Source organism: Bubalus kerabau, chromosome 11, assembly GCF_029407905.1.
Source record: "Bubalus kerabau isolate K-KA32 ecotype Philippines breed swamp buffalo chromosome 11, PCC_UOA_SB_1v2, whole genome shotgun sequence".
NCBI lineage: Eukaryota > Metazoa > Chordata > Mammalia > Artiodactyla > Bovidae > Bubalus > Bubalus kerabau.
This window is the reverse complement of record NC_073634.1, coordinates 105,713,361-105,733,662: the sequence shown is the minus strand read 5'-3', so window position 1 is coordinate 105,733,662 and position 20,302 is coordinate 105,713,361. Positions and strand designations below refer to the sequence as shown.

General features: G+C 52.7%; 2 protein-coding genes across 6 annotated transcripts in view; one reads left to right on the top strand and one right to left on the bottom strand.

Moving 5' to 3' along the window:
* Positions 1-14,274, top strand: part of TSC1 (TSC complex subunit 1) — a 53,380-nt gene extending 39,106 nt beyond the window's left edge. For 4 of the 5 annotated variants that reach the window (XM_055541499.1, XM_055541498.1, XM_055541497.1 and 1 more), the window contains exons 17-23: positions 549-715; positions 1,701-1,883; positions 2,741-2,851; positions 3,668-3,790; positions 8,153-8,340; positions 8,427-8,588; positions 8,923-14,274. In XM_055541499.1, the coding sequence (XP_055397474.1) occupies positions 549-715; positions 1,701-1,883; positions 2,741-2,851; positions 3,668-3,790; positions 8,153-8,340; positions 8,427-8,588; positions 8,923-9,433 (1,445 nt within the window). In that variant the 3' untranslated portion in view covers positions 9,434-14,274. The remainder of the gene's footprint in view (positions 1-548; positions 716-1,700; positions 1,884-2,740; positions 2,852-3,667; positions 3,791-8,152; positions 8,341-8,426; positions 8,589-8,922) is intronic. The other variant, XM_055541501.1, reaches the window with a different exon arrangement.
* Positions 14,275-15,851: 1,577 nt separating this feature from the next.
* Positions 15,852-19,960, bottom strand: SPACA9 (sperm acrosome associated 9). The gene is made up of 3 exons (XM_055539216.1): positions 19,797-19,960; positions 16,926-17,128; positions 15,852-16,195 (listed from the first exon to the last, which is right to left on the bottom strand). Exons 1-3 carry the CDS (start codon positions 19,941-19,943, stop codon positions 15,871-15,873), a joined length of 675 nt encoding a protein of 224 aa, XP_055395191.1. The 5' UTR covers positions 19,944-19,960; the 3' UTR covers positions 15,852-15,870.
* Positions 19,961-20,302: the final 342 nt, after the last annotated feature.

Genomic DNA, 20,302 nt, shown 5'->3' with positions numbered 1-20,302 from the left:
AATCCAGCTGGCAGGGATCTGCCTGCTGGTGGCCCTTTCTGTCCTTGAAGGAGGTGCCCCTTCCTGTGCACTCCAGCTGGGTTATCTGCTTGGCTACATAGTAGCTCACATGTTGCAAAGTCAGCATTTCCTATTTTTGAAAAGTGGCAAGGAGCCCAATGCTTGAGAGCAGAAGTGCAGGAAAGCAGCCCTCACGCCAGGCTTCTCCCTAGAAAAGATCCAGGTGAAGTGAGGGATAGTAGGAAGATACCCGTGCAGCACGGAAAGGAGTCTTCAGTAGACACACATATAATCGTATTCGGGGAGATACACAGGGCTCTCAGGCATCCTGCCTCATGCCCCTCCCTCTGTGTTCCTTTCAAAGGGAGATAGGTAGCAAGCACTGCCCCCCCCCCCCCACCCCCCAACCCCCAGTGACTGGGAGCCAAGTGGTCATTGGCAAAGCGAGTGACTTCTTCCTTCAAGAATTGCATTAAGCTCTGGGCGGGGCCTCGGTTGAACAACATGTAAAAGGCATCTCTGCCATCCTCCCTCTGCTTTAAAATCAGGCTCTCCTCCCTCAGATGAGATCCGCACCCTCCGTAACCAGTTGCTTTTACTGCACAACCAGTTACTCTACGAGCGTTTCAAGCGGCAGCAGCACGCGCTGCGCAACAGGCGGCTCCTGCGCAAGGTGATCCGGGCCTCGGCTCTGGAGGAGCACAACGCTGCCATGGTGAGCCCCGCGGGGCGGGGCGAGGGGCGGGCTCTCCATGTGGCCCCTCCCACCGGCTTCTGGGGGTCAGCCCGTGAAGGGCCGCATCCCCACATTCCCTTGCAGCTCTTGGCACCCTTGGGGACAAGTCATTTTTGATGTTTGTTAGTCTATAATCGGCCGTGATGATAGCAGAGGAGAAAGGTGATTTTGTTTCTCCAGATGTAAAACCAGCTCTCGGGACACAACTCTCATGACAAAAACTCATTGTGGGGTGGTGAAGCCAGTCAGAGCTGGACATGACCTTGGCTCCACGGCCCTGTTACCTTTGGAAAGTAATGGAGCTTTTGGAGGCCCCTGTCACCCGTTACGTAAAATGAGAGTAGTGATAGCATCTCCTTCTTAACTGGGGATGCAGAGAGCACCTGCCCAGTGCAGGGCAGGGTGGGAATCCAGTGTCTGTCACTTTAGTGACCTTGGCCGGTACCAGTGCTCACATCAACACTGGGGGTTGTGTGCTGAGTCGCTTCGTGTCCGACTCCTTGCAACCCCAGGACTGTAGCCCAGCAGGCTCCTCTGTCCATGGGATTCTCCAGGCTAGAATACTGGAGTGGGTTGCCGTGCCCTCCTCCAGGGGATCTTCCCAACCCAGGGATCAAACCTACGTCTCTTACATCTCCTGCGTTGGCAGGTGGGTTCTTTACTACTAGTGCCATCTGAGAAGTCCAGTGCTGATGGTTAGGACTTCTGAAAGTATTGGGAGCAGGCTGATGGCTGAGAAAAGTTCTTTAAGCCACTTTTGATCCACTGGCTAACGTGCAGTCTGGAAACCCTTGACCAAAAGCCAAGTTAGACAGCAGTGAGCTGGCAGGTTCCGGGTCTGCGGTTACAGCCTCAGGGTAGCTTGTGACTGTTCAGGTGAAACGTCTGCAGTGTGCGTTGAACTTGAGCATCACTGCCCAGGCTGGAAGGCAGCTAAAATGATGGCCTCTTTGGTGTCTGCTAGAAAGACCAGTTGAAGTTGCAAGAGAAAGACATCCAGATATGGAAGATTAGTCTGCAGAAAGAACAAGCCAGGTACAATCAGCTTCAGGAGCAGCGAGACACAGTGGTCACCCAGCTTCATAGCCAGATCAGACAGCTTCAGCACGACCGGGAGGAGTTCTACAACCAGAGCCAGGAGCTACAGGTACGAGCTGCAGAGCCGGCCAGAGAGGGCGTGAAAGCCCTGGCTCGTCTGAGGTCACGGTGGCGGGGCTTCGTGTCAGGTGCTCCTAGGGGCAGAGGTCCCTGGCTTTCCGAGTTCACAGTTCTTTCAGCAGTACAGTAACTGTGTCCCGCTGCTCCACAGCTGAGAGAAACACCTGGCAGTTCTGCTTATTAAGTAGATCCAAACAGTTTTGGGTTTGGGTCCTAGCAATTTGAGGAAAAAAAAAAACATTGAAAATAATACACATGCATTTTTTTTCAGTTTTCAATTTTATTTTTGAATAACCACAGCTACTTCCGCATGCTGAGTGTGCCTATGGGCGCTGCAGAGTCTCAGACCTTGGAGTCCTGAGACACCGGCGCCCTGCGTCCCTGTTTGACGTTGCTTTCCTCACGGTGACTCGTATTACAGCAGCTGCCTGAAAGCACACACGACGGCTGGCTCTCCAGCCCTGAGCTGCCGCCGCTGGTGGTTCACATCGTCACCAGCAGGTGTCGCCGTGTCTCCCTCAAAACTACAGCTAGCCCCGCAGCGCCCCTGTGAGTCTGCTGTGTAGCCCTGGGGCTCTTGGGCGCACAGTTTGGTAACTGCAAGGCTTAAGGTGGTTTGTTTTTGTTTTTTTTCCCTTTTGTTAATTAGTCAGAAACTCAGAAATTAGCTGTAACTGCCTTTTTTAAAACTAAGAAGTTAGCTCTAAGTGTGATGGCCCAGGAATAGTAGACCAGCCCAGGCCTGAGGCTTTCCCAGCTCTCTGTGGACTGTGGGCTGAGGGCCGGGTGCCCGGGGCCCAAGCTGCCACTGCTCTGCATGCGACTACCTGGCGCGTGTCTCTGCAGACGAAGCTGGAGGACTGCAGGAACATGATCGCAGAGCTGCGCGTGGAACTGAAGAAGGCCAGCAGCAAGGTGTGCCACACCGAGCTGCTGCTCAGCCAGGTGTCCCAGAAGGTGAGGGCCGCTTCCTCCTCCAGGCAGGACTTGTGCAGTACCTGTGTGTCTGTGTCAGGGGTGCCCGACGTCCCCTCTCCCAGAGGACGTGGGGCAGTGTCTGGAGACAGTTTTGGTTGGCATCTTTGATGCTGCTGACATGGAGTGGGCAGGCAGGTTACTCCTAAATATCAGGCAGTGTGCGGACAGCCCTGCAGCAGGGAGCTGCCCAGCCTGAGCCCCGGGAACTCCTTCTCAATATTTGTTCACGTAAACGTGAAGAGTTCATTCAGCTTTTTGATCCATGATCTTTTCTTCTCTGGGAGTCATTGCACTCTCTATAAATTGCTTACTCAAGAACCGGTTGGGGGACTTCCCTTCTGGTCCAGTGGTGCAGACTGCGCTTCCACTGCAGGGGGCAGAGGTTTGACCCCTGGTCAGGGAACTAAGATCCTGAATGCTGGGCATTGTGGCCAAAAAATAAAAATAAGTTAAAAAAGAAAAAGAACTGGTGGGTTTTCCCTGTGACTTTATTCCCCTGGGCCTAACATCCCTGCTGTGGGGTTGTCTACGTATCCATCTCCTCCAGGTGTCCTGTAGGTGGCCAGTTTTGACACGGAGCATTTGCACGTCTTCCCCTTTGCAGACAGACAGTTTTGATGTGCATTTCTGTCCATTTTTGTTGCCCTTGGATGCCTCCATCCCCACTGGCCACTGTGCCATGTCCAGTGCCCCCGCCCTGAGTAGTCTGCTCCCAGTTGCTTCCCTGATTCCTGCCCCTTTGCAGGCTTTGTGTCATCAGCTCTTTCACTTTGCTTGTTTCTGTGTTTCGGTTAGCTCTCAAATAGTGAGTCGGTCCAACAGCAGATGGAGTTCTTGAACAGGCAACTGTTGGTTCTTGGGGAAGTCAACGAGCTGTATTTGGAACAGCTGCAGAACAAGCATTCAGACACCACCAAGGTATGTGGGTTCGGGAGCCAGACCCTGCCTGGGATGCTCTTACGACCCAGGCAGTGTGTCTGTGGCACAGGCTAGAGAACGCTTTATGAACTGTTTCCTAAAAAGTGTCTTGGCAGCCCTAGGGTCATTTCCACCTCTCCTTGGCCTGGCCACACAGGCTCCTTTCGGCTGTCACATGAGCTCGTTTCCCCTAGTGGGCCGCTTCAAAAGTCAGTCAGGCAACAGATAAAAGCACCTGATGGTAATTGGGACAGAGTAGGTGATGAAACCGTGTTCTTTCTCTTACCCGTGCTCCCTTGAAACAGAGACAGACAATGAAATAGCTTACGGAAGCCAGTTCTGTTTAGAGCTCTCAGGGATGTGGGTTTATTGCTGCACATATTTTTTTCTCCTTCGTGATGCTGAATTTAATTTCAGCAGGTGGTGGTTCAGTCCTGGCAACCAGGCCAGCATCAGGGTGATCTCCCATTAATTGGTGCCTCGCCAGTGGTGTCGAGGCACAAGTTTCACGTCACTTTATAAATAGCCTAGGGTAACATCAGAGAGTGAGTTGGGATGGAATTTTAAGAGTAAATGCTTAGATGCTTTCTGTCAGTAATTTCTCCATCACACATAGGCATTCTCTGAGGTTTCTTGGGCTTGTGCTTTATCAACTTTTTTTTTTTTTTTTGGCCAAATAAAGGGAGTAGTCTTAGAACCAGAGAGATGTCATTTCCCTAAGAGTTACTCCTTACTTCTCAGCTTCTCTCAACTCGATTCAGATTCCCTTTAGAAGGATGTTAAATGTGGAAATGTCTCTAGAAACCAGGCCTCACTTATTTTAAAAGTATAATGGCCTTGGAAGAAGAAAGAAGGGAAAACAGGCCTGAGGAACTAGAGGACTTCTGATAAAGCTGACTCAAATGCACGAACATCTCCCTCGGGAAGTGTGGCTGGGTCTGCGGTCCTGTCTTCTGATTGGAACACGTGAACTCTTGGGACCTTAAGCAGGCCCCCTGACCTCAGTTCGTGAAAGGGACATGGTGACACTGACTTGTAACAAAAAAGACTTCATGGCTTAACTGTAAAGAGTGTCATTATTTAGCTTGACAGACAGGCCCGAAGCAGGTGAGTTCCAGGTTGGTAGGGTCAGTTGTTGAGGGACAGCATCAAGGAGCCTGATTCTTTATGCTGTTTTGCACCCACCCAACCGTATCTTGTCAGCCTGTGCTCCTGGTTGCAAGGTGTGTGCCCCAGTTAATACTGTCACAGGTAGATGTCAGGATATCCCGAGGAAGAGGAGAACATCACTGCCTGCTCTCACTGCACTGCCCTGCACTGCCCTGCACTCCAGGGCTCTCATCCAGGAAACCTGTCCCACCAGACCCCCCCCCTTCTTACTGGCCAAGATTATGTTCTCTGTCCAGTAATGCTCAAAATTCTCCAAGCCAGCTTCAACAGTATGTGAACTGAGAACTTCTAGATGTTCAAGCTGAATTTAGAGAAGGCAGAGGAACCAGAGATCAAATTGCCAGCATCTGTTGAATCATAGAATAAGCAAGAGAATTCCAAAAGACATCTGCTTCATTGACTATGCTAAAGCCTTTGACTGTGTGGATCACAACAAACTGTGAAAAATTCTTAGAGATGGGAATACCAGGCTGCCTTACCTGCCTCCTGAGAAATCTATATGCAGGTCAAGAAGCAATAGTTAGAACCAGATATAGAACAACGGACTGGTTCCAGATTGAGAAAGGAGTACGTCAAGGCTGTATATTGTCACCCTGCTTATTTAACTTATGTGCAGAGTACATCAGGCAAAATGGCGGACTGGAAGAAGCACAAGCTGGAATCAAGATTGCAGGGAGAAATATCAATAACCTCAGATATGCAGATGACTCCACCCTTATGGCAGAAAGCAAAGAGAAACTAAAGAGCCTCTTGATGAAAGTGAAAGAGGAGAATGAAAAAGCTGGCTTAAAACTTACATTCAAAAAACTAAGATCATCGCATCCCATCCCATCACTTCATGGCAAATAGATGGGAAACAGTGACAGACTTTATTTCTTGTGCTCCAAATCAGTGCAGATGGTGACTGCAGCCATGAAATTAAAAGACACTTGCTCCCTAGAAGAAAAGCTGTGACAAACCTAGACAGCGTATTAAAAAGCAGAGACATGACTTTGCTGACAAAGGTCCATCTAGTCAAAGCTATGATTTTTCCAGTACTTATGTATGGATGTGAGAGTTGGACCATAAAGCGATGAAGAATTGACGCTTTTGAACTGCGGTGTTGGAGAAGACTCTTGAGAGTCTGTCCCTTAGACAGCAAGGTGATCCAACCAGTCCATCCTAAAGGAAATCAGTCCTGAATATTCATTGGGAGGACTGATGCTGAAGCTGAAGTTCCAATACTTTTGTCACCTGATGCGAAGAACTGACTCATTGGAAAAGATCCTGATGCTGAGAAAGATTGAGGCAAGAGGAGAAGGGGACAACAGAGGATGAGATGGTTGGATGGCATCACTGACTCGATGGACATGAGTTTGGGTGGACTCCAGAAGTTGGTGATGGACAGGGAAGCCTGGCGTGCTGCAGTCCATGGGGTCACAGAGAGTCATACATGACTGAGCGACCCCATGGACTGTAGCCGCCAGGCTTCTCTGTCCATGAGATTTCCCAGGCAAGAATACTGGAATGGGTTGCCATTTCCTTCTCCAGGGGATCTTCCCCACCCACTGAGGGATCAAACCTCCGTCTCCTGCGTTGGCAGGCGGGTTCTTTACTGCTGAGCTAGTTTGTTCACTACCCTGTGCTGAAGTATGGAGCCATCGACCATAACTGGAATGGCCACATTATCCAGTCCCAGTCCTGAGCTTAACTCCATCCCCTTCTGGCCGAGGAGGCATTAAGCTTGCTGGTCATCTTCATGGAAAAAGTGCCTTCAGGGATGCTCATCTCCTTGCTCCTTGTGGTTTATTATCTTCTTTAAAAAAACAAATGTACATTTCATGTTAAGCTTATCTTACCACAATTAAAAAAAAAACACACACCACACAAATGCAGCACATGCATGTTAGAAAAGTGTCCTTTCCACCTCTTTGTCTGAGTGCCAGTATACACTTGCTGTTGCCATCGGTCAGGAGGCAGGCTGTCTTCTGGCACGGTTGACAGGCCTCACGTATGTGTCTGGTCTGCAGATGCTGCCTTGCCCGAGCAAATCTGGTCGGTCCCCTTGCGTCGCTGGCTTGATCTTAGCTGGCGTTAGGAGAGAGCGGGGAGCGGGATAAAACCACCCACAGCATACTGATAGCTTATGGTGAACAGTGCTGGATTTGTGACCTCCAAAGATTTAGCCTCAGGACCAGGGACCAGGCTTGATCACTCGAGAGCTTTCGTGTGGCAGAGTTTTATTAAAGTAAGAAAAGGGCCAGAGAAAGCCTCTGACAGACATCAGAGGGGGACAGAGAGTGCCCCTCTTGCTAGTGTTAGCAAGCGAGTTATATACATTTTAAATTGGTTATTACAGTTAATCGAAAGAATGTCTCAAGGTTGTAAACATTTTACCAGACCCACTCCCACAATTTACATTTTAGAAGAACAGGATTAGAACTTAACAACAGAAGGATCCTACCAGACCCACTCCCATAATACAAATTCTAAAATACTAGGATTAGTCAGAAGGTTTTCAGGAAGGAGAAACTGTCTCAAGCAGGATGCATTAAGTACAGAGTTTAAACTGAGTTGTTTGTTGTCTAATCATCAGTTTGAGGCCTAAAGAGAAGAAGATTTATGTGACTAAGACTAAGGAATGTAGAGGAAAAAAAGTTTGTCCTTTCCTCCTCCTTGAGAATTCCAGACAGCTTTCTGCTCCTCAGGGACCCTGGACTTCTTACCAGTCTGCCTAGGAATTGACTCCTCAGCACCACCACCTGAGATCGTAACTGGATATTGGCGTGTTTTCAGAATGTATATATCTACATAGTTGACCATACCATACACATGGCTTTCATAGTCTTTTACTGATATATATCATTTAAAAAATTTATTGAAGATGTATTTTAATTTACTTAACTGTTTCCTTAACATTAGACTTCACAGTGTTTGTCGTTTTTTTCCTTCTAAATATCCTGTGAAGGTTACTTTTGTGCCAGAATGTCTATTTCTGTTTCAGGTAATCTCCACAGGGTTAGATTTCAGGGAAGCATTAGTTGGTTAATACTCACTGCCAGCTTACTTTCCAGAAAGTTGACTAGTTTCTGTTTCCACTAGCAGTATACTGATGTTTTCAGTGCTTGTTAATGTAGGTTTTTCAAAGTAGATATGACATGTTCATTTTCTAAAAGTACTAACTCCAGTTCCTTTTTTTTTTTCTTTTTTAAGGAAGTAGAAATGATGAAGGCTGCATATCGGAAAGAGCTAGAAAAAAACAGAAGCCACGTCCTCCAGCAGAATCAGAGGCTTGATACCTGTCAGAAGCGGATTTTGGAACTGGAATCTCATCTGGCTAAGAAAGACCACCTTCTTTTAGAACAGAAAAAGTATCTAGAGGATGTCAAACTCCAGGCAAGGTAACTGTGGCGGGGGAGGCTCCTGCTGCAATGTGTTTACCGAGTAGAACCTCCTACACTCTGGCGGTGGGGTCCTTGTCTTTCAGAGGACAGCTACAGGCTGCAGAGAGCAGGTATGAGGCCCAGAAGAGGATCACCCAGGTGTTTGAATTGGAGATCTTAGATTTATACGGCAAGTTGGAGAAGGATGGCCTCCTGAAAAAACTTGAAGAACAAAAACCAGAAGCAGCTGAAGCAGCAGAAGAAAGGTAGGAACGGAGAGCCAGCAGCCGTGGCCTGGTCGGGAGGCTGCACCGACGAGCTCTAAGCTGCGTCCCTGAGGGCCCAGCTGTCCTCTCTGCTCCTTCTCCTGGGCCCCGAGTCGCTCAATAATGGTCCCAGGGAGCATTTCTATTTAAGATCGCCATCTGATGTTCACGTGCTCTCGCGCGTGTGTCCTCTGTTCTGGGACACAGAGTGGGCCAGCGGAGTTCCCCATCGGCGTGAGCGCGTGTCTGTGTAACCCCACGCCTCCCCAGTGGGACTGGAGTGGTTGGACGCCGCAGCCGCCAACCCCCTTCCTCCCCCTCGGATTTCTTACAGGCTTGACTACTGTCAGGACGGCTGCTCGGATTCGGTGACAGGGCACAACGAAGAGGCCCCTGGCCGTAACGGTGAGACCAAGCCCCCCAGGCCCGGCGGCGCCCGGGGCGGCGGCGGCGGCAGAGGTGGCGGCAGCAGCAGCGAGCTCTCCACCCCGGAGAAGCCCCCCAACCCCAGGGCGGGCCCGTTCAGCAGTCGGTGGGAGACGGTGGTGGGTGAGCCCACTTCCAGCACCCCCGCGACTGTGGGCTCACTTCCCAGCTCAGAGAGCTTCCTGGGCATGAAGGCACGAGAGCTGTTTCGTAACAAGAGCGAGAGCCAGTGTGACGAGGATGGCCTGACTGTCGGCAGCCTTTCCGAGACCCTAAAGACAGAGCTGGGCAAAGACTCGGGTGTGGAAGCCAGGGCCCCCCTGACCCTTGATGGCCCGCTGCCGCCTGCCCCAAAGCCGGACAGCGTGGGCCAGCTCCGCATCATGGACTACAACGAGGCCCAGCTTGAGCACAGCTAGGGATGCTGGCCGTCAGTGTTAACTTGTGTGTCGCTGGCCTAGACAGGAGGTGTGAGTGCCCGATTCAGAGCTTTCCTGTTTCCAGGGCTTGAGGGGCGAGCTCCTGCAGAGGAAGTGGGATGGGGATCCTTTGACAGTTGACTGAATGCAGAACGGTTTTCGGATCTGGCATTGCAGTGCCTCTTCACTTTCCCTTCGGCCACCCCAAACCCTCTCTTCCATTTACCTGGCAGTGTGTGCTAGCCCGGGGGCCAGGGTGTGTTCCTCACTAGCTTTATTTCCTTCCTTTCCCGCCCCACCCCCAAATGGTTGCGTCCTTTGAACCTGTGCAATATGAGGCCAAATTGAACCCTGGAGTCTGACACACCACCCACACCTTTCCTGAAGTTCAGTTCACTGGGCAGGCTCCCTGTGAGCCTAGGTCACTGGTGGCATCGCAGGTAAGTCCAGTCCTGTCCCTTTCCTGGAGGACATGGCGTGCAAAGCTGAGCATCTTGACATGAGAGCTTTTACATGAGATGTTGTCACTGCTTTTGGTTTTAAAGTCCAGCATCTAAAGCTGCAGAGCTCAAAAAACAATGGTTCATTCTCTCAAGTTCTTTTGGCAGTTCTGATAAGCTTCCTAGAAAGTTCTGTGTGAACAAAGGCCTGTTGTTGGAACAGTGTGGAGCTGGCCCTGTGGAGACTGTTCCCCGTGGGGCACGCTCTGTCCCCTGCCCCAGTGGAGACGGCTCCCCGTGGGGCATGCTCTGTCCCCTGCCCCACTACCTCTTGTTTACGTGGCGTTGGCGTGAAAGCTGGGACTGTTCTGCGCACAGGCTGGGGTGGGGGCGGTCAGGCCTGGGCCCTGCATGAGAGGGCAGTGGCTTAAGCAGCTCCCTGAACAGGAAAGTGCTGTGCATGTGGATGCGCCCTGCAGGCGGGGTGCTGCTGGCCTCCTGCCGCAGCGAGCCTCTGAAGGTCCAAAGAGTTTCTCCCGAGTTTTCTGACCATCATTTCTCAGGCTGTGAGAGTTGCCTCACTGTAGTAGATTCTACTGGAGACAGCTTTTCACTCCAGTTCCTACTTTCAGGGGCTGACCCTGCAGGGAGCTGGGTGTTGCTCCCCGACCCCCGGCATGAGTTGGTCTTGGCAGAGCATTAAAACAGAGTCCTGGAGAGGGTTGACAAAGGCTGATGTCCTGGACCCACAGGGCCTGGGTGCATGTGCTTGGGAGAGGCGATAGCAGTCAGAGTACGGGGGCTGGCAGAGAAGCCGAACCCAGCAAGTGCTCCTGAAATAAACGCTAGAAGCCTGGGTTGTTGCCTGGGTTTCCAGCTGAGGCCCGGGCAGAGAGAGGCTGGTAAGGAAGAGCCAACGACCTTGGCATCTCTCTCTTTCAAAGTGTAGAAGGGTTCATCCATGAAGAGGGAAACAGCACGCTGTAATGGTACGGAACTTTAGTGCGTGTGGACGCTTCAGGCACATGAGGGTGAAGGTCTCTTTTTTTAAAGCGTGGCAGGAGTTCTTAGCATCCTAACCAAAGGGAGCTGGAGAGTCAGCCTCCTTGTCCCCGTGGCTGTGCAGGCAGCAGCCCTCCTCGGGACGGAGTGTTCGGGTGTGACTGACTGACCGTCCACAGCCTGAGGGAGGGGTGCCCAAGCACGCTCAGCCTGGCCCAGCCGGCTCCGCGGTTGCCGCAGGATGCCGACTGGAGTACTAACAATGCCACACATCTAACTCAGCTGTTGGCAAAGGAGAGCTTAGGAATGCACGCATGCTGGTTTCCTAGTCCCGCTTTATTTAGGAAAGAAAGGTGTGAACAAATTCAGTAAAGAAAAAAATGTTACAAGATTAACTGTTAAACCTGGTTCTAAATGCTCATCCCCTGCCCAAGCCCAGGAGATCCCTGCCACAGAACAAAGATTCCAGGCACTTACAGCCTTTATCCTCACTGGCAAAAGCAAGGAGGCCGGTGTAAAAAAAAGAAAAAAAAAAATTTTTTTTTAATGGGCAGATTATAAAAATACAGAGAAGGAGGCAGCTGTGTGGTGCAGTGGACCGGGACCCAGACAGGAGGCCCTTGGCACACTCCTCCAGCTGGAGCGTCTGTGTTCTCAACCTTCCAAGAATGGCTGACCCTGAGCAGCTGTACTTGACTTCCTCTGGGCTCTCGGAGGCCGTGGGTTGTATGCAGCTAAGGTTGGGGACGGAGGCCTGGGGTCATGAGGAAGTTACCCGGCCTGAGAACGTAGGCTTTCATCTTCCAAAGGACCTGAGGTGACAATAAAGTTAGATTTTCAAAATCATAGACCTGCTGAGACTCAGCGGGTTGGTTGATTAGGCTGCAGTGAGTGTGTGTTTGTAAGGATGGAAAGGGGACAGTGGTAGTGGAACTCCCAAGAGAGAATTTAGGTCCAGGGACCGCCAGGGCAAAGGCCGGGGAACTGGCGCTGCCTGGTTGAGCCTGTCCCGAGACAGATGAAGCAGTGTGGTGTTCACAGGCATTAGGGTTAACCTCCACCGGAGTCACCTGGAGCAGGCCTACCTGCCTCAGAGTTGTTTGGCCAATGTGTGTAACCTGATGTCCACCTGACGCTAACCAGGGTCAGCACAGACCCTGGGAAGACTGGGGTCTGCTTCTTGGGAGCATGAAATGTTGTTTTAAAAGGGAGCACTACAGAATCACGGGGGAGGGGGGGTGGTGGGGGAGTGGGGAGAGGGAGGAAGGTGATAGCATGGTCTCTATAGAGAAAACGAGCTCCTGAACCTATCACCGGTGAAGAAGCACATGGATCTCTATCAGACAGAACTTTCATGAATTAAAAAAAACCTTGTGGCAAGATTCTGCTACAAGTCTGAGATTTGTTACTGTGGAGTTGGAAGAAATACCAGAAAAGTAACTGAAATCCCAAGTTAGGAGAAGGAGATCATTTCTTGGGACAGAGGTTTCCTTGGAGATGAGCGCGGGGACCCTCTGTATGAGGTGGGTAGGTAGACGTGACCTCCCTAGCTTTGTCAGCAGTTTTTCAGGAGCGAAAACTGCCTAACCTTTGGGAATACGCTGCTGCTGAATGTTCTTCCTAGGCTCTGTGAGTGGAGAGAGACGACAGATAAGCTACTTTGTGAGCCAGAATATGTGTACTGTATTTCGAGGGAGATAGTCCAAACTTTTATTCTTGAAAGATCAAACTGTTAAAAGAGGTCCCAGAAGCCACTGACAGTTGCAGAGGTCAGCACCCCCGCAGGGCAAAACCAGGACGGGGGGACAGAAGTCCAGAGTTGGGCCAGCCCTATTTAAGGCAGCACGTGGCATGTGGTTTCCAGTGTTTTGGTTGAGAAAGATAAAACTCTTAGTAGTTTTGCAGAAGAGGATAAATGATTGTGAGGACGAGAGAGGGTCTCTGGAGACCACAGAGGTTCACACTCACAGTTAATTAAAAAAAACAGTGTTTCTGTGTAGAGAAATGACAAAAGTGCTATGACCGGCCAGTGTGAATTCTCACCAAATGCTAGAGTATACTGCCTGAAGCCAGGAAGAAATAACCGAAGAACAAGTGAAAAGAGATGCTGCATGAAGATGCGGTTTTTCTGACCAAAAGCAAAAAGCAATAAGACACGGTAGAAAGTGTGGATGGGTCTAAGGAGGGATTTGAAAACTCAGTCCGGGGCTGCTGTGGGCTGTGCCCACCTTGTGCTGATGTTCTCCGAGAGGCCAGCCCTGTCCTCAGAGTGGCCCCTGGGAGCAGCCCGTGCCCACCCAGAAGTGTGTGTCTCCTGTGAAATGACCTGAATCAGCATGTCTCACTCTGGGAAATTTCCCTGTTGGAGGTGTGAGCTTTAAGACTGACCAGCAGTGAGCGTGGGAAGGTGTGTCTGTGTCTGCGTCCAGTTCTCTGACACGTGCTCCTGCCCGCCCCCGCCCCCTTGGTGGCACTTGATTAAGCTGTTCTCTAGCCTGGCCCCCGCCCCCACGCGGCTCGTTTCCCCGTCTGTGACTGACGTTCCCCAGAGGTGGCGGTGGTGGGGGGGGGCATGCCTTTCCGTCTTCTCCACGCTGTCCTGCAGTCCGTACGTGCCGACCTGAGAGGAGAATGAATGGTTGCAGCAGCTGCGAGGGGAGCCTGCGGGGGATAGTTGAGCGTCTGTGCCCGCGATGGCTTTTGGCCTTGAAACGAGTTCACGAAGGCAGAGGGGCTTTCTCTTCCCCTTCCCATCCCAGTGCCACCAAACTGTCCATCCTCGGGGATAAGTAGACTAGTTGAACTTGGAATAGATCTTTTAGAGGAAACCCCCACCCCCCCCTTCCCAGACCAACTCCTCCCCGTTTCCCCCCTCCATACAGTGTGTGTACAGGAGGGTACGGCGCTGTTCTCGGCAGCACAGGCTTTGGCTTATCGGAGAGGCAGCCAGGCGTTTTGCACTAGGAAAAATCAGTGGTCACTTTTCAGAAAGACGTCTATGGACCATAAATATATTACAGAGGAACAGATTTTGCTAAGACATAATCTAGTTTTGTAACTCAATCATGGATCAACCACACGTGGCTACCTTGCAGTTTAAAGGGGGTCCCATCAGTGAAAAACAGATTTTTTTTTTTTGGGGGGCTGACTGCTTTTAGCTAAATTTAAGAAAGTCATCTCTTGTCAAAAGGTTTCCACCTTCCCATCTCGATCTTAAAAGCATGTCAAACAATCTACATCAGATGCCAAACACGTGAACTGCAAGAGAAAAATGGTACAATCGTAGTGAATGGGAATCTGAATCAAAAGGGTTTGCTGTCCTTCTCAGAATGTTCAAAAATGTCAAGGCAGTTGCTTGTGTTTAACTGTGAACAAATAAAACTTTATTGTTTTGCACTACTCTGCTGTGTTGACATGAAGTGGCTCATGTCGGCCTCTGAGGGGCTTCCAGGCTGAGTGGGAACTGGCCCCGGGTCCGGACTGCTTGGTTATTTACCCCAGGTGCCGGAAGGGTGCTGACAGGTGGAATCAGACTTTAGTCCCTGGAAGAAAGACCTTTTGTTCTGGCAGAGCCGCAGATTCTACCTGTGTCTCAGATTGGTGCCCTCTCCCCAGAGTGTGTGGTGGAGGTGCGGGAGGGGTGACCAGTCATCTCTAGCATACCGGCTTTGGTATGTGCCTGCCTGCCTAGGGGTTGGCTGGCACATGGGGTTGAATACAGTCCTTACAGCTGAGCCCAAACGACACTGAAGTTGTCAAGCCTCGCCGAATGTGTCTTGCGAGTATGCCGAGGAGAAAGGGCCGCCCACATCCACTACCTGCCCTCCCCATCAGGCGTTTGGAGGAAGGTGGTCTAAACTACCTTTAAACGGCTGTTGGCTGCACCCTGGCCTGACTGGGGAAGGAGCGGAGGTGAAGAGCCCTGTGCGCAGTGCGGTTTTCCACGGCTCTCCTCTGCCCAGCCGCCCTGGAAATCGGTGTGCTCTGCCTGTTAGAAGGGAGGAAGCAGCTCCTTTGGGACGAGACTTTGAGGTGGCACTTTTAAGTTTTGTCTGGAAAATTTAGATGTTCTCGTCTGAGTAGGCCTCTAACTCTGCAGAGAGTTACTGGGCTGGCCTGCTGCGGGCCTCTGGCCTGAGCCTCTAGGGAGCAGACCCCACGTGGGGCAGGTGTGTCCCCTGCACACGGGCAGCTTCGCCAGCAGTTCCGCTCGTGGGGCTCCTGCCCAGCATCCCCTGGTGTCTTGGGGTGAGTGTCACTTTCTCTAAGGGGTGAGCATCAGGAAAGCCGCCAGGCAGAGAGGTGCCAGAACACGTTTTTATTCTTGACTGTTGCCCCCGAGGAAGCAAGAATACAGAAGCTAAGTCGCCCCCTGCGAAGGGAAAAAACAACAGTGAGACAGCACCTCTGGCAGGCTCAGCACCAACGCCACAGTCCCAGCCTCTGGGCCGCAGTTAGGTCGTGAGGACCAGGCGACCGTCCTCCTGCAGGAGCCACGCTGGCAGGTCTTCCGGCTTCTCTCTGTCTCTCTCTCGAGGAAAGGAGAGGCTGGGCGGCTTGTTCCCCTTTGGTTCAGAGACCTGACCCCACTGAGCATCCTCAGGCTGGAGCAGCTCTGTCCCGTGGCCAGAAGGGAGCTGCGCATTCTCTGGCTGGGCCTGGGTGGGAGGGTCAGCGCCCCAGCCCTTCTGGGGGCCCACCCTCCTCCCCTGAACCCACCAGCAGCAACGTGAGTGGGGGTGCTCCTCCTGGGCACAGGGCCTGACACTCGGAGGCGAAGGAAAGTTAGAGGTTAAAGCGCTAGAGGGAAAGAGTTTAGGCCATCCGTGGGGTGGCTCCCTGGGGATTAGTAAGTGGCGAGGATGGTGAGCACCAGTAGAGATGGATCCACTGGTGGAAACCAGGCTTAGTTACAGGCTGCCCTGTGGGATGGGATGGGAGGGAATGCGGTGGGGTAGGGCAGGGCTGGGGTCGGGCGGGTCCCCCAGCTCCGAGTTACAGTTTCCCACCAGGTGGTCTCCAGGGCGGTTTTGAACTTCCTTGGTCTTTCCCCCCAGGTTTGGGGATGTTCTGTATCAGTTGCCCACAGTTTTGTTTCCGAAGCTGGGGCTGGGTGCCCGAGGCCTGGGGAGCGTGCGCGGTGGCCTGCATGGCTGCCTGGGGCTCACTCACTTGCTGCAGTGCTTTGCGGGGCAGCTTCTCTGAGTGGGCGACCCACTCTTTCATCAGGTCTAGGATGATGGGGATGAGGCTGACCACACCTCCGTAGTGGTTCCGGGCCTCGTCACAGCTGAGGTGGTTCACCACGTCGTGGGGGTATCTGCAGGGCGGTGGGAAGGGCTGGGTGAGCCCTGCTCCGGGGACTGGTGTGCTGGGCAGGGTTTTTTCTTAAGGTTGCCCCCGCTGCACAAAACCCCTTGGGGAGGTTTTAGAGCTGTGCACCTGCCAGGCCAGGCTCTCCATGCCAGGCATGGTGGTGGCTCAGCAGGTTTGGGGCCCCAGACCCCTCAGGGTTCCCGTGTGAAGGGTGGGAGCAGAGAACCCCTGGCCTGTGGTTGGCAGAGAGCTGGGCAAGGGCCGAGGAAACCTGCTGTCATCACCCCAGGTGCACTGCGTACCCTTTGACTCTGCTCACTCTTAGACCTAAACGGCTTGCTCCGGAATCTGGTAGTCTGTGCTGTGGATCGATCCCCCAGGGCTCAGAATGAGGGAACCCAGTAGCTAACACCTGTGGGATCGGGCTCCTGATGTCCACTTTGTGGGCTCCTGGGAACAACTGCTCTGTCAGCCCTGCTTCTGGTCTGGTGCTGCCTCCAGCCAGAGGGTTTGCATTCTGCTAGGTCTGGGCCTCAGAGTCCTTCGTTTTCAGTAAATGATTTGTCAGGTCAGAGTCGCTCCGGTGAACCAAGGGGCCTAGGATTTCCCAGCTGGGGACCTCTGGACAGTAGCCCCTGGACTCACTTCCTCCAGGCCCGGTCCTCTCCCGTCCCCGCCCTGGCCCCTCCCACATGCACTTGCGGAGGCCCCTGACGGGACCAGGAGGGTCTTACTTGGCTCGCAGGCTGCTCAGGTCATTGCTTTGGCTCACGAGGGTCTTGCATTTCTCGAGGAGGTTGTTGGTGACGGGGGTGCCAGCGTGCAGGGCCTCGAAGTGCTGGCAGAGCTTGCTGAGCTCCGAGCAGATGTCCAGGAACATGAGCAGGATGCGCCTGTCTGTGGAGTTGCTGCAGTGGTGCTCCGTGTAGCTCTGCACCTGCACGGGCCCTCGGGGCGTGAGTGCCCAGGGCCCCCGAGCACCCGCCCTGGTCCTCCCGCCCTCCCGGGTCACGGGGGATAGGCCCCCGATGTGCGGGGCCGTCGGGTCTGCAGGCCTGTAGACTGTGAATGTCACGAAGTGTCACGGGCCCCGTGCAGAAGGCTCCGCGGGCCCTGTCTCGCTCAGTCCTCGCCTGAATGCCGCCCTCTGGGTCCCCTTTTTCAGGCCTCATTTTACAGATGAATACAAGGCTCAGAGAGGTGAAATACCTGCCCAGGTACCATTGCAGTGGTGAAGCTGAGTTACCCTAGCTCCAGGGCTCTGAGCCCAGACCTCTCACCAGACCCAGGCAGCTGAGCCAACACCTGAAGTGCAGGGGGCTGGTCCCTGACTCTTGATGCCGAGGTCCCACCCACTTTGAAAATTGCTGGGCTGGGCCACTCAGTCCATGGAGCAAACTAGAATCTCTTGCAGTATTGTTGTCCTACGTTTCCAGGGGGCAGAGAAAGGAGGGACAGGTCAGTAAGTAGAGCTGGGAAAACAGTGGCCTCTATGAGGAAAGAAATGTAGCCTCCGCCTCAGGCCACAGACAAAATCAACTCCAGGAGGATGGAGAACCTGATTACTAAAAACAGGGACTTGCCTGGTGGTCCAGTGGCTAAGACTCTGCTCCCAGTGCAGAAGGCCCGGGTTCCATCCCTGGTCAGAGACCTAGACCCACATTCCCCAACTAAGAGTTCACGTGCTGCAACTAAAGACCCCGTGTGCTACAACTAAGACCCATGTAAATAAACTGAGCCAAGTAAAAATCAATATAAAAAATACTAAAACTAAAGCTCCAGAGGGAACTTTTTAATCACCGACTCAATGGACATGAGTTTGAGCAGGCTCTGGGAATTGGTGATGGACAGGGAGGCCTGGCGTGCTGCAGTCCATGGGGTCACAAAGAGTCAGACACGATTGAGCGACTGAACTGAACTGAAGTTTTTCTTAAGCCACAAAAGAGGCTAAGGACAGTGATGCAGCTGATCTAATTTCAACTCATCTCCCTGGAGACCCTGGGGGCCTTTCCAGCTCAGGACATTCCACATCCGGACACCCAGTCAGTCTGGGTCTGAGATCCACGTGGACACAGGAGGAGGGGGCTCCAGTCTGGGCAGGATTAACTGACGCATTCCATGTGGTCCTGCCCTCAGTGATCTGCTGGAAGGGGGTGTTTCCTGCCTCCTCCACTTCCCAGAAAATTCTAAGCCTAAATCTGGGTTTTGCTGCCGCTCCCAGCTGCCTTCTTGTCGCTAGGGGATGTCTTTCCCCAACGATCTCAAATGGTCCTTCCCAAGGACAACAGCTTTGTGTGGGGCAAGAGGCTTTTGACACCCACAGTCTCTGCCCACACACCACGCACACCTGCCCCAGGATCCGGGGTAGGAAGGAGCCTGCGCTGTGGTGTAACTACAACAGAGCTGTGTCACTGGGCTACCGGGGGACACTGCGCGCAGGGTGTGGGGCAGGCGGTCACCTTCCGATACCCCGGGCCAGGAAGGGCAGGGGCAGGGTTGAGAGTCAACCCAGGTGGGGCTGTTATTTACCAGAAGCCTTCTTGAGCCTAAAGGCAAGAAGGAGCACGCTGGGGTCACAAAGCCCCGGCGGGGATTCTGAGCAGAGGCGGAGCGTCTCAGGTGCTCCTTCCTGATACTGAACACCTGTCCACGCCCGTGGAAGGCTGAGCCTTCGAGGGACGGGCTGACGGTGCAGCTGGTTCACTTTCAACAGTTCAGAGGGAAGAGGGTGTGTATAAACATGGCTAAATAGTAAACAAACTGGCCTAACTAGGTGAAGGTTATATGGGTATTTTTCTGCAGGTTTTTAAAATTTCAAGTTAAACTGGGAGAAATTTTTACAAAAATTAAAAAATTTTTTTTTTTTTTTTTTTTTTTGAGGATACTGCTGGGCCAGGGTTGTTCTCTGTGGCCCCGTGTGCTTCTCCTAAGCAGTTCTGAGCCTGGTCCCCACTCCCTACCAGGCGGCATCTCTTCAGTGGGAGAGAGACCCATCGAGAGCTATGCTTCTCAGGCACCTGGCTTCCTGGAAAGCTGCTTCAGTCTTAAGGCCTCCACATTCGGCAGGGCAAACTTGGACGGTAGCTCACACAAAGAGGAGACTCCGGTTAAATGAAATCATTTGCAAACGTGACTTAGCAATGTGCTTGGCGGGTCATAGTTTCTGAACCTCAGGGGAATCCAGTGGCTGGGACCATGTACATCTATCTGTTCACCACACATCCCTGTCCTGAGCCCCAGGGCCTGGGACGAAGGACGCTGCTAGATGCTGGGGGCATGGGTTTGCAGATGATCTCATGAAATCTGCCTAACAGCCCTGGGAGGTGCGTGCTGCTTTTTCTACATTTTTAGTTGAAACCAGCCGGAGGTCACAGAGGTGGCATGTGGCAGAGCCAGGACTTAACCCCCGGCTGGTGGTGTCTCCAGCCCCTGCTTTCAGCTGCTTTCTCACGTAGTTGGTGAGGGAATGAGTGCCTGGCTTCTTCCACAGTTAGGATCTGAGACCTGATCCCTGCACCCACACGCTGGCCCTCTCTGGGCCTTGGTTTCCCCAACTTTTCCAGCAAGGGGTCGAGACCTGGCCCCGCCTGCCTGCGAGCGCCTACCTGCCCGATGCTGGAGATGGGCCGGATCTTGTCGTGGGCGTTCTCCCTGCAGTGCTCCAGGGCCCCAATGAAGGTGAATTGCTGCTGCTGGAAGATCTTGTACTTCTGCTCCACGCTCCGCAGGGACTCTTTTACTTCATTCATCATTCTACCTGCTCACTGGGACGCGGAGGAGCCTGTGCGGAGGAAGAGGAAAGTCCTGAGGTCCCAGGGCGCTGAGCAGCTTCCCACAGCCCTGGGAGCGGAGACAGTCTTCATCCCCATATTGCAGAGAGAGGGAGGCAAGGCCCTGGGAGGCTGTGCACCTGCTCAAGAACCTGGCTGGCTGTCTGCGACACAACCAGACTTGACTCAAACCCGACCCGAGCCCCATTACCCTCCAGGGACACAGTCTTTGCCGCGAACAAGACTTCCTTCCCTTAACTGTAGACAAGAGTTTCTCCGGGCCTCAGTTCCTCCAGATTGTGGGTGTCTATCACACATACACACACACACACACACACACA